Genomic DNA, 12,903 nt, shown 5'->3' with positions numbered 1-12,903 from the left:
CCGGACCCAAATTATGTTCACTGGTCCTACAGGGAAATGTGCTGGTTTGCTATATCCCACATCAAACGTACTACTTGCCTCCGCAAAGTCTTTTTTTGTAATGTACTAAAGCAAACCACTTGACTCGCATTTAAAGCAGCTGCTGAGGAAAGATCGCACTATAAAATGCTTCAAAGTAGTTTCCATCATGGCTGCATAATGGAAGAAAGGTGTTGGAGTGAATTGTTAAGAGGAAAAGCTGTACCTGAAGAGTCCTGAGAAGCCCCACCTGCACACAGGCTTAATCAATTGTGTTCACCATTGGTTTTGATAATAGCATTAGCATTAGCCACAGCATCATTCACAAGCAAGTCTGCTTGTGGCTATCCCAAGCAGTGGGTGTTTTTTTTTTTTTTTTTTAATTCACCTGAATCCTTACACTTGTGGAAGAGGGGATGTCCCGAATATCACAGTCTTGTCCGCTTGGATGTGAACACTAACCACCCCTTTCCTTTACTAGATGCAGTTTTTGTGTTCTTTATAAATCGCTCTGGGTAAGAGCATCTACTAAATGACTAAAACTTTAATGTCAGAGAGGGTAAAACGGCTGGATATGTGGCTCAGACAATGGAGCGATAGAAGACAGCGCTGTGATGTGGAACACAGGTTCTCTTCAGTCAGTTTGCATGGGGTTGTTGTCCAAGCCCGCTGGCCGCTCTCCCATGTGGCTTACTTATGCAGGGATTTCAGCCAGCTGCTCCTCCACTGTGTGTTATGCTGGGTTATTTTTTACGCAGTTGCTGTGGGTGACTCAACACTTGTCACTGGTCATCTCAGGACCCTGTACCGTTTAGTGGTGTTAGTAGGTGCTACAGCACTATTGTGAATCAGCTTTCTTAATCCTTCTCTCCTTAATCCATGGAGTAGATATGAGAAGTGCCTGGTTTCTGCATGCCACTCTTTAACCTTTCACCCCTCTTGCTAATTATTCTTTTGGCTCTTTCTTGAATTGGGCTTACATTCCTTTCTGTATGGTAATGTGCCACACAGTATAAATGTTTAAAACTGATTGAGTAAAGACTGAACTTTTTGTATTACTCTTAACGGTTTCAGTGAGAGAGCTGTCAGTTTATGAATGAAGTCACATTTTTAAAAGTTTGGGGGGAGGCAAGAGAAGTAAAAATGTCAGTCGTATGCTGGGGATGAAAAAAATCCAGTAAAGCAGCAAAGCATTGGGCAAATACAGTGCTTCATGTTTATCCGAAACTGTTTTTCTCCAAACAGCTGTGAAGCAATTGAAAGAGGCAGTGGATTCTTCGCTGACCAAGATATCCAACTTTGATGGTAAGATGAGCAGGTGTTCTAAGGGTGTCTGCCAAGGCAGCACTTCAGGCCAGAGTGAGAGTTACAGGGGAATCTCTTTCTAAAATTGGCCCCCAGCCAGCTCTGTTTACCCATGATGCCAGTGGAGTCCCAGTGATAATCTATCAACGGATGTGTGGCAGCACGGATTTAGGCTCCCTGTGCTTGTGCATGTCTGTCCTAGTGAAGGAAGCTGATAGCAGTAGGATCACTTGCACACTTGCACACATACCCTCTTCACATACGCTCTAGTGAGTCTATGTGAAGAGGGTATCAAAGACATTTAGACACACCTTTGTTCCAGTAAAAAAAGTGAGTTTGTAAGGCCCATTTTTCAACAGTATGTTCACTGGTTGGACCTGTATCAATCACTCACAGCATCAGAACAACACAGATTAGTAAATTATCCAGGTGTTTGTGCAATGCTCTTTGAACTTGGTCCCCATGTATTTCAACCCATAAACCATTTCAAACCATTATTTTCACAGCTATGCCACAGAAGTGCCTTTTTCATAATGCATTTTAACATTTTGCTTATGATACTGAATGCTCACTAGCTATGCTTTATTAGTATTTGGTGTAAAAACCACTTTATCATTGTGCAGAGATCCCAGCTGGCATACCAGCTGCATGGCTTTTGTTTTTCATAATTTTATTTTCGATATTGATATTGTTGATCCTTTTAAAGCACAAGATTAATTTCTATTTGCCATACAGATCACATTTATGCACCAGTGGTAGGAGTGCTTCAGAAAGTCTGGAAAGTTAAATAAAGATGAAAATTGAGTTTGAATTGATTTAGAAATAACTTGTTGCTGGGTCTCTGTCTAGGTAGCCAACTATAGTAGCTAATTTGGAAGCTAGCTTGACACATTGTATGGGGATTGATTCATGAGCTAGCTCCAGTAAACCCATCTTACTCAGATTCCCCAATCTTATGTAACTCTGTTTTCCATAGTACACTTCTAATTTTGTATAATCTCCTTTCCCATTGTTGTCCAAGCCAGTGCAGCAAATGCTTCTTGCTGTCTAGTAAGCCCATGAGTGATGGGTCACCTCAGCCACTCAGTGCCGTTAAGTCATGGAATTGAGCCTAAGCACTTACTGGAGTAGCTTAGAGAGGTGACAGAGTGGTTGTTTGCCATCGTGATGTATGTCAGGGTTTGAACAGTTAGCGTATGCTGTAACCATGGGGACCATTTTGATTACAGGACCTCTGAGACAGCAGAGGAGCAGCAATCGTTCATTCACCTATTTGGCAGCCACCGTCATGCAGTACAGAATACAATACAGAGTGTAGCTGAAAAACACGTCAGAGTATTATGCCATCTTTGGTATTTGGCTGCCTGTGTACAGCCGTAACCGCTCACACCCCTCATAAGTACTTTGAAAACCACAGATGGTTGCACAAAATTAAAAAAGTATCACAGGAACCATCAGTCTGTAGTCAGAGCTGCTGTATGTGTACTTGGCTCAAAATGTGTGTTCACCAGCATTTAACTAGTGTAATATTCACTTCCTAAGCATGCTACTGACAGGGTTCTTTGGTTAGGAAGTTCAGAGTTGCATAGAATCTAAATGTCTGAATCTTTTTGCTTAAATTCGATCCACAGCCACATGGTGCAGTTTAAAATTTGTGACAAGGGCATGTTGTAACAAGGGACCAACCTGTTTTTTTTTTTTATTGCATTCAGAAGTCATTGATGCGCATCTACAAAACAACCAGATGTCTGACGAGAACAGCTTGGACAGTCCTGAGAGACTCAAAGGTGAGGCTGTTTCCTGCAGTGATCTGTTCTGTGAAAGGTCTGACCATGAATGGTCATATCCCTGCAGCTGCATAAGGAGAAGCTTTTGAAACCTGTTTCTCATATGAAACAAAAGGTGTGTTTTGGTCCAAAATTATTTTTAGATTTAAATTTTTTTAGATTAGATTTTTTATTTTTAGAATCATTCTGTCGTTTGGTTCAGATCACATCCTAATATAAATGTTCTACAAAAATTCATTAATCTCCCTGTTGGTTTAGCAGGAAATTGGTTAATTACATTGACCTTATTCAAGCCTTTTGGGCACCATGTATTAAGTAGTCGCCCCCCCCCCCCCCTTTTTTTAACCGCTTAAATGTTCAGTCCACAGAAGCATAGGGCTGCAGGCTTTGGAAAATACTTTCAAATGGCATCTTTGGATAAGTTTAACACTTCATTGGGGGAAGCAGTTTGTCATTAACCCATTGAGAAAAGGAGCCCCTTCTGCAGCTACACCAAGCCTGCATGCCCGTCTGAATGGCCTGATCAATCCTTGTAATTGTAGTTTCTTTCAACAGCCAAACTTATTGATGATGGGCATCACCAGAATGTCATGGATGAAAATAAGCTTGTAAAAGGTTTGCTTTCACGTATTTGTCCTGTTGAGCATGCTTCTGGTTAAAAGTGACTGCGCTAAATTATCAATTGGATTGATTTTGGCCATTTAAATCACATGACAAGTCTGACTGCCCTAACATGTTTGCTAAGCGTCATTGCATGCAAATTGATATGAATGTACTGCCATTAAAACACCACAGTTTTTACAAGTAGCAGCCAAATTCCACATTAAAGACCATAGCCCTGTAGTTGACACTCTGCTGGGATAGTTGATATGAAAGAAATCACTTATTCAGTCAGGTGTCAACAGATGCCCTCCAACTTCATTATAATGAAGACCTTCTCCATCATTGGTTGCCATTTATAAGAATCCCATAAGTTCTTTATTATGCTCATTTTGTGTGCATGTCTGTGTGTGTGTGCACGCATGCATGTGTGTGCATGTGGTAAGAGGCAGAACAGAGTGTGTTTAGTGCTCTGATTGTACGTGTGAGTCACTATATCTGACCTGCCCTCTGCACGCTGATTCCTGAACAGCTGTTCTGGGTTCTGAGCTCCTCCTAGTGTTTTAGTTTAAATAATGTATTTTTTGTTACAACTTTAAAGCAGTGCAGCAAAACACAATATAAGGCGAAAAAATAGATGATCAGCGTCATCATGGCTATATTTGGCAGAGTTAGGTTATTATAACGTCATATCTAAAAAAGGACTATGAGCCAGAGCTCAAGTACAAAGCTGCACCTACGTGTTGCGGTAGGAGACCGACATCAGGGCTTTAAAACAGCTTTTGGCTCAGCTGTGTCCCTCCAACCCTGTGGTGTGCACTGTTGGGAGTTTAGATTAGTGCTGATTCCATTGGGGGAATGGCAGGGAATACATTTCTAAAGGGGGGATGCTGTACCTCAACAAAAGGAGACCCAGTCAGGGTCACCAGACAATGAGTAATACTTTAATTTAGTCCTGCCATGGGCTCCTGTTCCCTCGTAGATCAGACAGTCATGCTTAGTAATGGCAGTCTCCAAAGGGGAGGGAGGAATCCTAGCGTTTTGGGCCCCAACATCGCTCTTTCTAGTTCTCTCTCCCCTTTCTGTCTGTCTCTCTCTGTATGTGGCGCTCTCTTTCTGGTTCTCTCTCTCTCTCTGGCTTGCTCTCTATCCCCCTTTCTCTCTCTCTCATCCTCTGGGTTCTGCCCCTCATGGGCCCTGGCATCACAGTGGCATCTGCTCCTGACCTCGTTATCCTGTGGGGATTAAAAGCACAGATTGCGGGCGCCTAGATTAGCGAAGCTGCACTGCAGAATGCAGTCCAGAGGTCTACCAGTTGCTCCGAAAATCCCCAGCTGACGGAAACAGTGGCATTTTTTGCGCCCCCGTTCAGGGTGGTGCTTCTGCGTGCGTACTTCTATCGGGACGCACAAGTGTGCCCGGCCTCATGCCCTTTTTTTAGAAGCATTAATCGATCGGGGGCTATTTCGGGTTCGTCCTGTGATTACCGTCAGGGGGTTATTTGAGATAGTCATGTGCCCCTTGCTGTTGCAGAGATGAGGAGCAATCTCTTCTTGCCACATATTTTTAGGTATTGTATTGTGAAACTGTAACGTGTGAAAACCCAAGTTTTCCAGTTGTGAAACTTTTGGAAAAAAATGCTTTAAAAAATCGCTATAGGTTTGATTGAGCTGACCACAGGAGCCAGTGAAAGTGGACAGATAAACCCCTGTGGTGGCGTCCATTTTCCCCCCTCTGACACCATGGCCGCCCCCTGTACCAGCCCCAAAGCACCCACTATTGTTCATTTTATAAACAACTCGGGTTTTTTACATTGCCATCCAACTGGCCAGAGGACAGCAGAGATCCCCGAACAAAAGCCCAACTATTTTAGCATGCAACTGTATCCCCCTCTGGAAGCCCTAATCGGATATATGACCATGTGTGGTGAATGGGAACCTGGAACAAGTAGGGAGAGACCATTTGTGACAACTCCTAAAAGCTTCTGTCACAGAACTCGTCCGAGTCAGCTAAAAAGATGAAATAAGATTCTCATGAAGCCTCCATTAATTTTCCGCTAGTGGCGTTTTTCTTTTATAACCTCCAGCTTCCGTTTAACTTGATACCCAGGCGTTCTGATCATGTTACATTTGTTGCCTCCCCCCGTCGTTCTCCTCAAAGTGGTATCTCCTGTCTCCCCTCAGAAAATCAAATAGATGCTAAAGAGTCGGATATGTCAGACACACTGAGTCCCAGCAAGGACAAAAGCAGTGACGACACTTCAGGTAAAGCCTTTACTCCTCTGTGATGTTTGTACACATGAAAATAAATTCTGTATCATGTCATTGTTCTTCGATTTGTCAATTAAAACTAAAATCCTGTCACTTGGTGAATTTCCTTGTTAGACTTGTTGTTCTGATATTTTCAAACCTTTGAAGCATAGATGGTTGCTTAACTGTTATTGTTACAAAAAGGCAATCGGTAATGTGTATTTATAAAATTACAACTGAACATTTTATTGTTTTGGTTTGATTTGAACTTTCCCCAAAGCCCAGTGAGTAGTTGTTCAGTGTGATAAATGTACATTGATCTTTCGCTCTGCCCTGTTTAGTACTTTCCCTACCCACCCTGAGCCAATGTATTTCATTCTCTTGTTTGCAGACGGGCAAATGGATGAGCAGGAATTGAATGAGCCCCTGAACAAGGTTGCTCTACTGAAAGGTAATTTCAAATACTTCTTTCCTTTTAATGTATGAGATGTTTGGGTTGTTTGATTCAAGCACATTGTTTGGTTCGGTAAAATGAATTGTTCTGAAGTGAGTCTATATGAATGTAAAGAGACGCACTGAATATGCATATGAAGTCTTTGCTGTGTTGAGTGAGGAGACGTAGAGTGCATTGGAGTGGCACAGACAGGAGCAGTGGAAGTTTCAGAGAGCATTGTGAAGGCAGGGTGTGGGCAGGGCGGCTGAGAGTCCTGACGTGACTATATATGGAGCTGTGCACAGGCACACTTGTGGGATGTGCTGGAATTAAAGTGGAATCTGACGGAGTTTTCTGCAGGCACGGTGTGAGCGTTCCTCCTGGCCCCCGGGCGCTCGCGTTGGGGGTCCTCGCTCTGCGTGCCTACCTTATCGCTCACACTCGCGCCCTCGCTCCCCGCGCGGCTCCAGGCTGTAGCCATGCGGAAAGTGGGACGGAGGTAGACGCCCCCCCCCCCTTTCCCCCCCCCGGAATGTGAACCAATTAAGGAGTAATTAGTCTGGAAAATCGGGTGGATTTCTGTCAGTGAGAGCAGCCACGTAGTGCAAACATCTCCTTCCCTTTCCCTATTACAATGTGTCACTTTTTTTCCCTGACTCATTGCATGTATTTATAGTTCGCATGGCGATCTAGATTAACATGCAGCATTCGAAAATGTTTACCCTAGAGTGCCGTTCATGTGTCAGTGTAGTCGATGGTTTATTTTTGTACTGTTGTGAAGGCAAGCCGCTTTACTTGCGCTGGTTATCTCTAAAAAAGAGTATCCCTGATATGTCGACTGAGATATCACTGCTGAAAGAGCTGAGAAAACAGCTGGCGCTCAGATAAAGCCTTCGGCTGCTGCCGCCAGAGAAGAGGTCAGTCCTGAGTGGGGAGGATTGGGGTGGCAAAATGATGGAAACCCTGCTTTTATCTGAAAGTGTTTCGTGCGCAGCAACTCATTAAGCACAGCTTGTGTCAGGTCTTACTTATTAAATGGGAGTAATGAATGAAAAATGTCCTGAAGGAAGAGGGATTAATATCCAGCCGAAGTTAATCCCTGGCCATTGGCAGGGTGCTGTGCTGCTGTCAAGGTGAGTGCTAACGGGTCCCGCAGCAGTTGAGTTCAGGTCATCAGTCATGTCACTACTGTCAGCAGCCCAGCTGGTGCCCCCTTCAACCCCTCACCGTGTCTGCATCAGACCAGAATTAGGCTCCGCACGCTTCTCACACTTATTAGGGTGTGTGTGCTTGAACCAAAATACCACCAACCATTGGAAACTAATTCATGAGCTAATAAGAGAAACTAGTAACAGTTTGATCAGCAGAACGGAATCTTCCAGGTTCATCCTACTTGGATTGAACCATGCTTCCGAAGTTCTCTCTAGATGTTTTATCATTGTTTAAAGTGTCTCCTCAGGGTCCGTGCTCTGTGGCTTGGTGTGCGTGGATTTATGGGCCTTGCTGATGCTGTCCTGACTCGGCAGGGTGTTGTCACTAGACACGCCGAGGCCTTAATATGTCTCCCCCACCTGTTCCTCAGCCATATGCAGATAATATTCCAGGCCTCAGGGGCTATCCCAGTGCCAGCAGCCCGAACGCATCACACATGTCAGGCTCCTCATAAAAGACGTGGTGGCCCATCTGGCTGCATGACACCTGTCAGCCCGCTTGTGGAAATGTTTTTGTATGATTGTGCAGTCTCGGTTGCCTGCCGGTGTCATCATTAAGGGTGAGGCAGGCCAATGCCTAAAACTCTACAAAGTCAGAAAACCCTGGATCTGTGTTTTTGTAATGGCCCGGGCTCAAAGAACAGGAAATCACTTTTACTTCCTCACCCAAAGCTAACACTCCGCTTTGATTAGATGGTGTTTTACCACTTGATTTAAAAAAAAAAAAAGGAAGGAAAAAAAAAAATTTGGAATGCAAGCATATTTGTAAGTATATTTTAGGACCATTGAAAAGATGACTTAGACAATGCGCTTTTTTGGGTGCCTTTACATGACGTCATGTCTGTATTATCACCTTGTATGGCAAACTGTCTTGAGTGGTTCCTGCTCTTTCACGGCGGCTGCCAAAGGCCCGCTCTGTGCGGTGAGGTCATGCCTTTTCCCGGTGGCTGATAGGGGCGACTGGGCCTCATTAATCCACATCCGGAAGCAGGGGAGGAAGTGCTGTTCAGCACCCCATTGTCTGTCGCTAAACACGCCGCGAAAAAGGAATCTAATCGGAGGCCCTGAAAGCTAGAGCTTCAGCAGTATGTTTCACTGCTCAACACCGAGGCGCCTAGAGGCCCTGTGTACGCACACACTCTTATCTACATGATCCAACACACATGCGAACGCACACACACGTTCATCCATGTGGTCCTATACACGCACGCACGCACGCACGCACACACACACACACGCACACACATGCACACACACACTTCTACTCATCCACACAGCCCTGTACAGACACACACAGACACATCCATCCACATGGTCCTGCGCGTTCTCTCACACACACTCACACACACACTCACACACACACTCTCACACACACACACACACACACACACACACTGTTATATATTCATCCACATGATCCTCCTCACAGAGGTTATTATAGCTGCCAGTATACACAAGGGCTCTTGATACTCCATTGACTGATTTGCATGAATGTCATTCATATCATTCAGAGGCATGTTAATTTCTCAACAGTTGGTGTAGCTTGCCTCTCCTTTACTGGCATTCCATTTCGCAGAAGGCCCCAGACTTGCATATGCATTACCCATAGTTCCATGCTCACAGATCCTGTAACGATTACTTCTACTGCTTCCTCAGTCACATGCGTGCTAATGTTACTCTCTGCCACATTATTCCTCATTTGTAACAAGTTTCACAGCCTTTTGATGAACCAAAAGTAAATGATAGAAATTACAATATGGATAGCATAAGAGTTACATGGTAGACCAAGGCCTGTTCTGTTTCTAAAACAGCTGAATTAGTCACACCAAGCTTTAGAGGGACAGGCCCAAATGGCTGAATGCAGTTGGCTACGCGGGCCCCCAACTCCCAGTGTTTCGTCTGTGAAAAGCTGTTTGCATGCAGGCTGAGGCAGCGAGAGAATTACAGTGAGGTAATGCTGGCCTACTTTTGCTGCCAAGGTGCGCTGCAGGAGTTTGCCTTTTTGGAAGCAGCATCCCCCCCTGGTGTTCCCTTGTGCCGGGAACAGGGGGCAGGCTTGTGACTGCATCCCCCTGTCAGTACAGTCCAGGCACTGTGTCAACCCTGCAGCACTGTTCAAATGTTTCCCGTTCGGGACAGCGGCCACATATTGCACTTCTACTTTCAAGGCCAAGTTTTTCTACTCTGGCCTGACAGGAGGGAGATGTCTTGCGTGCGGCAGTTCTTTTTGGCATTTCTCTGTCTCCACCTCATGCCGTGCTCATTGTTTCCGGCTGCATGTCAAGTCTGAACTGCCGTGTCTGACTTTTTCTGTGCTGTTATTTGGCAATAACTACATGGGCAAGTGCACAAACCTATCACTAGAGGGTGCTGTTGTGTTAGTTTTCTTGGTTCACACCAAACTAATCAAAACACTTGACATCAAGTTCTCATCAACATCTTAGTGTGTTATATTTCATGGGAGAGCTTTGTAGATGCTGCAGATTTAAATAAGAACTGTTTGTTTGGTCTGTTTTTGAGAACAGGCAAGGCTGAGCAGATCTTGAACATGTGGAGGAGAGTTTGATTGGAGTTACAGGGCTGTGTAGTGTTGTGGTCTGGAAGAACACAGGAAATGACGAACTGAGCTACTCTGGTGACACATCCAGCTGCACACATGGGTAACGGGAGGTGTTGTTTGCACCACATGAGGCAGTGCTTTGACTAAACAAAGGTCTAATATGTACTGGTGCAAATTAGTTTGGATGGATACCTGCCCATTCACCGAGTTGTTACCGAAGCAAAGGCTGTTTAGAGGACATGTGAGAACTTGATTTTTGGTGGGTTCTGTGCCTTTGTGACCGGGCAGGTATACTAATGATAGGTGATGTGTGCATCAGAGAGACCAGTAGAATATATGCACTCAGCCCTGTGGGGAAACTGGCCCAGGCAGGAAATGGGTGGCCCTGGAAGTGCTCTGTTCCCATCTCTCCAAGGCAGTGATAATTAAAATGCTGCAAGGGTATGAGAGAGAGATTTACTTATGTATGTATTCATCTGTTCCTTTCATCACAGTAATGGCAGGACATCAGAGGTACTGCAAATGGGTGATGGGGGTTTGGGGGGGGGGGGGGTGAAGGGGGGGATTTCATCTTGTAGGCTGGAGCCGTGCATTACTCACTAAACACCCCACTCGGCCGCCATCTGACAGCGGAGGGGAACGGCGCAGCTAAAACCGGCGCATGACATAAGCATTAACATCTGCTCCGTAAACAGAGAAGTGACATTTATTGGTTTTTATAAGAGAGGAGAATTCCCAGCGGCCCGCTGCGTCCAAGCCACATGAATACACAGCACTGGCCTTGCGCCTGGGCAGGGGAGCCATCTCCAGTGCCTACCGCGGGGTGAGCAGACACACTGGCAGCCCCATGTCAGGGGCCTCGCTGGAGCTGTGCGGCGCATTACTGAGCGTCAGGGTCCCTACCAGCACGCTTTCGTAATCACCCTGTCAGCGACGCTGTGTCGGAGCCCAGTTTGGGGCGCCTGGGTCTGCAGATGACTTTGAAACCATTTATGGTTCTTTCCACATAATAACCATGTTGCCCGGCTTTCTACGACTATGATTAGTTGCGTCAGTAGGAAGTGCTTCATTGGCCTTTTAATCGTTTTATGTAGTGGACAAGTTTAGAATCATAGAATGTTTCCCCATGAGGCTGTCATCTGCTTGTTCTCCTTTGCTCTGGCCCTGTCTGACTGCAGATAGATTCACAGTATACAGAGTTAAAATATGGAAGCCATCATAAAGATTGACAAAATGCCAACAGCAACCATAAGGGCGTGGTGAATATGTTGAATAGATTCCATTTCGCCTTTGTCAAGAGAGTTTGCTCATTTTGGGTCTGTAAACTTAGTGCTACTCTGGAAATCACTGTTGTGTGGTATTTCTGGGGTGCTAATTGCCTTTAGCTTTAGCAGTTTATTTTAACCTGTCTCTGATGAAGTGGTAACAAGGGCTTGGCAGGCACACTTTGTTCTTCAATTCTCCCATGAAATGAACAAAGTTCTGCAGCGTCTTTCTTCCTTCTGTGTCACGTTGGTGGACAAACTACAGTGATTGTGGGATGCCTGCACTGGTGCCCAGCCCACACACACACACGTTGAGTTTGCAGACTACCACAACACCTGGTCACCTTGCTCAGCGACAGATTTACTGAATCTTTATTGGCAGCACTGTTAACACCAATATAGCACTTTATGTAGCATTTTATGAGTGTGGAGGGTACAGAAGTAAATAATACTCATTTAACCCTCGCCTTTTATACTGCCCTCCACGGCTGTTTAGTTTGGCTCCGGAATGGCCGACTGCTTTCAGCTTTTCAGCTTGCCAAGGGGAAATAAAATGCGGTCGGTTTAATGCTCCGCTGAAAACGGTTAACAGGCGAGACGCTCAGCTGTGTTAGTGTGGGGGAAAAACGCAGCTCGTTCAGGCCTGCTATCAGCTAGCGGATGAACGATGCTTCTGTGGTCATGAAAGAATGGTTGTGATTGAGGGTTTGTCTGGTGTAGTCCCAAAAAATCTCTGAGGGGAGTTTAGTTTACAAACTCTTGAACTGACACCCCGCCCTACCCAAATCCATTTGATGCATCATCGTCGCAGTCGTTTCATCTAAAACGGGGACCACACACACACACACACGTAGGTAGCTAGGATTGTGTGTCCTCTCTCTGATGCGCTGCTGTGCGGTGGGCACTCTGACGACCCGTCTGGCCCCTCTCTCCGCAGACGAGCTACGGCGGGCCAACCTGGAGCCCGGCGACACGGAGCAGGTGATCCAGCACCTGCACAGGGAGCTGCTGGAGGCCCAGGAGCTCGCCAACACCGGCAAGCAGAAATGTGTGGAGCTGCAAGGTAAGGCACTTCGCCTTCAGTTACGCAGATTCTGAGCGTTCTGCACACGATGGTGGGAGAAAGAGCTTGAGTGTGGACAGTGGGGAGAGGGGTTCGGCGGAAGCATTCTGCTCATTGCAGTGAAATGATGAGTAAAATATTGTTTTGAGAATGAGCTTGGGCATGGCTGGAGGAAAGGAGTTTTGGTGAGTCGCTGACATGTCCCTGCTCTTCGGCAGCTCTACTGGAGGAGGAGAGGAGGACTAATAAGCAGCAGACAGAGGACTCTGCCAAACAGATCCAGTTTCTGCAGGGTGAGTGTGAGGCTCTGCTGCCTGAGGGAGTGTCTGTGGTCGCCATCGCAGCAGCCCTCGTCTTTCGGCCCGTCGTCGTAACTCAGAGAGTGGCAGCAGGGCGTGTCAGTAACCCGCGT

General features: G+C 45.8%; 1 protein-coding gene across 10 annotated transcripts in view; it reads left to right on the top strand.

The window, feature by feature from the left end:
• The window catches only part of slmapa (sarcolemma associated protein a), a 59,684-nt gene that overhangs the window by 39,660 nt on the left and 7,121 nt on the right, over positions 1-12,903 (top strand). For 6 of the 10 annotated variants that reach the window (XM_036532294.1, XM_036532285.1, XM_036532287.1 and 3 more), the window contains 7 exons: positions 1,264-1,323; positions 3,036-3,110; positions 3,666-3,725; positions 5,894-5,974; positions 6,351-6,410; positions 12,366-12,491; positions 12,710-12,784. In XM_036532294.1, the coding sequence (XP_036388187.1) occupies positions 1,264-1,323; positions 3,036-3,110; positions 3,666-3,725; positions 5,894-5,974; positions 6,351-6,410; positions 12,366-12,491; positions 12,710-12,784 (537 nt within the window). The remainder of the gene's footprint in view (positions 1-1,263; positions 1,324-3,035; positions 3,111-3,665; positions 3,726-5,893; positions 5,975-6,350; positions 6,411-12,365; positions 12,492-12,709; positions 12,785-12,903) is intronic. The other 4 variants (XM_036532289.1, XM_036532293.1, XM_036532288.1 and 1 more) reach the window with 1 other exon arrangement.

Source organism: Megalops cyprinoides, chromosome 6 (genome assembly GCF_013368585.1).
Source record: "Megalops cyprinoides isolate fMegCyp1 chromosome 6, fMegCyp1.pri, whole genome shotgun sequence".
Taxonomy (NCBI): Eukaryota; Metazoa; Chordata; class Actinopteri; order Elopiformes; family Megalopidae; genus Megalops; species Megalops cyprinoides.
The sequence above is the reverse complement of the archived record's forward strand: the minus strand, read 5'-3'. Positions and strand labels throughout refer to the sequence as shown.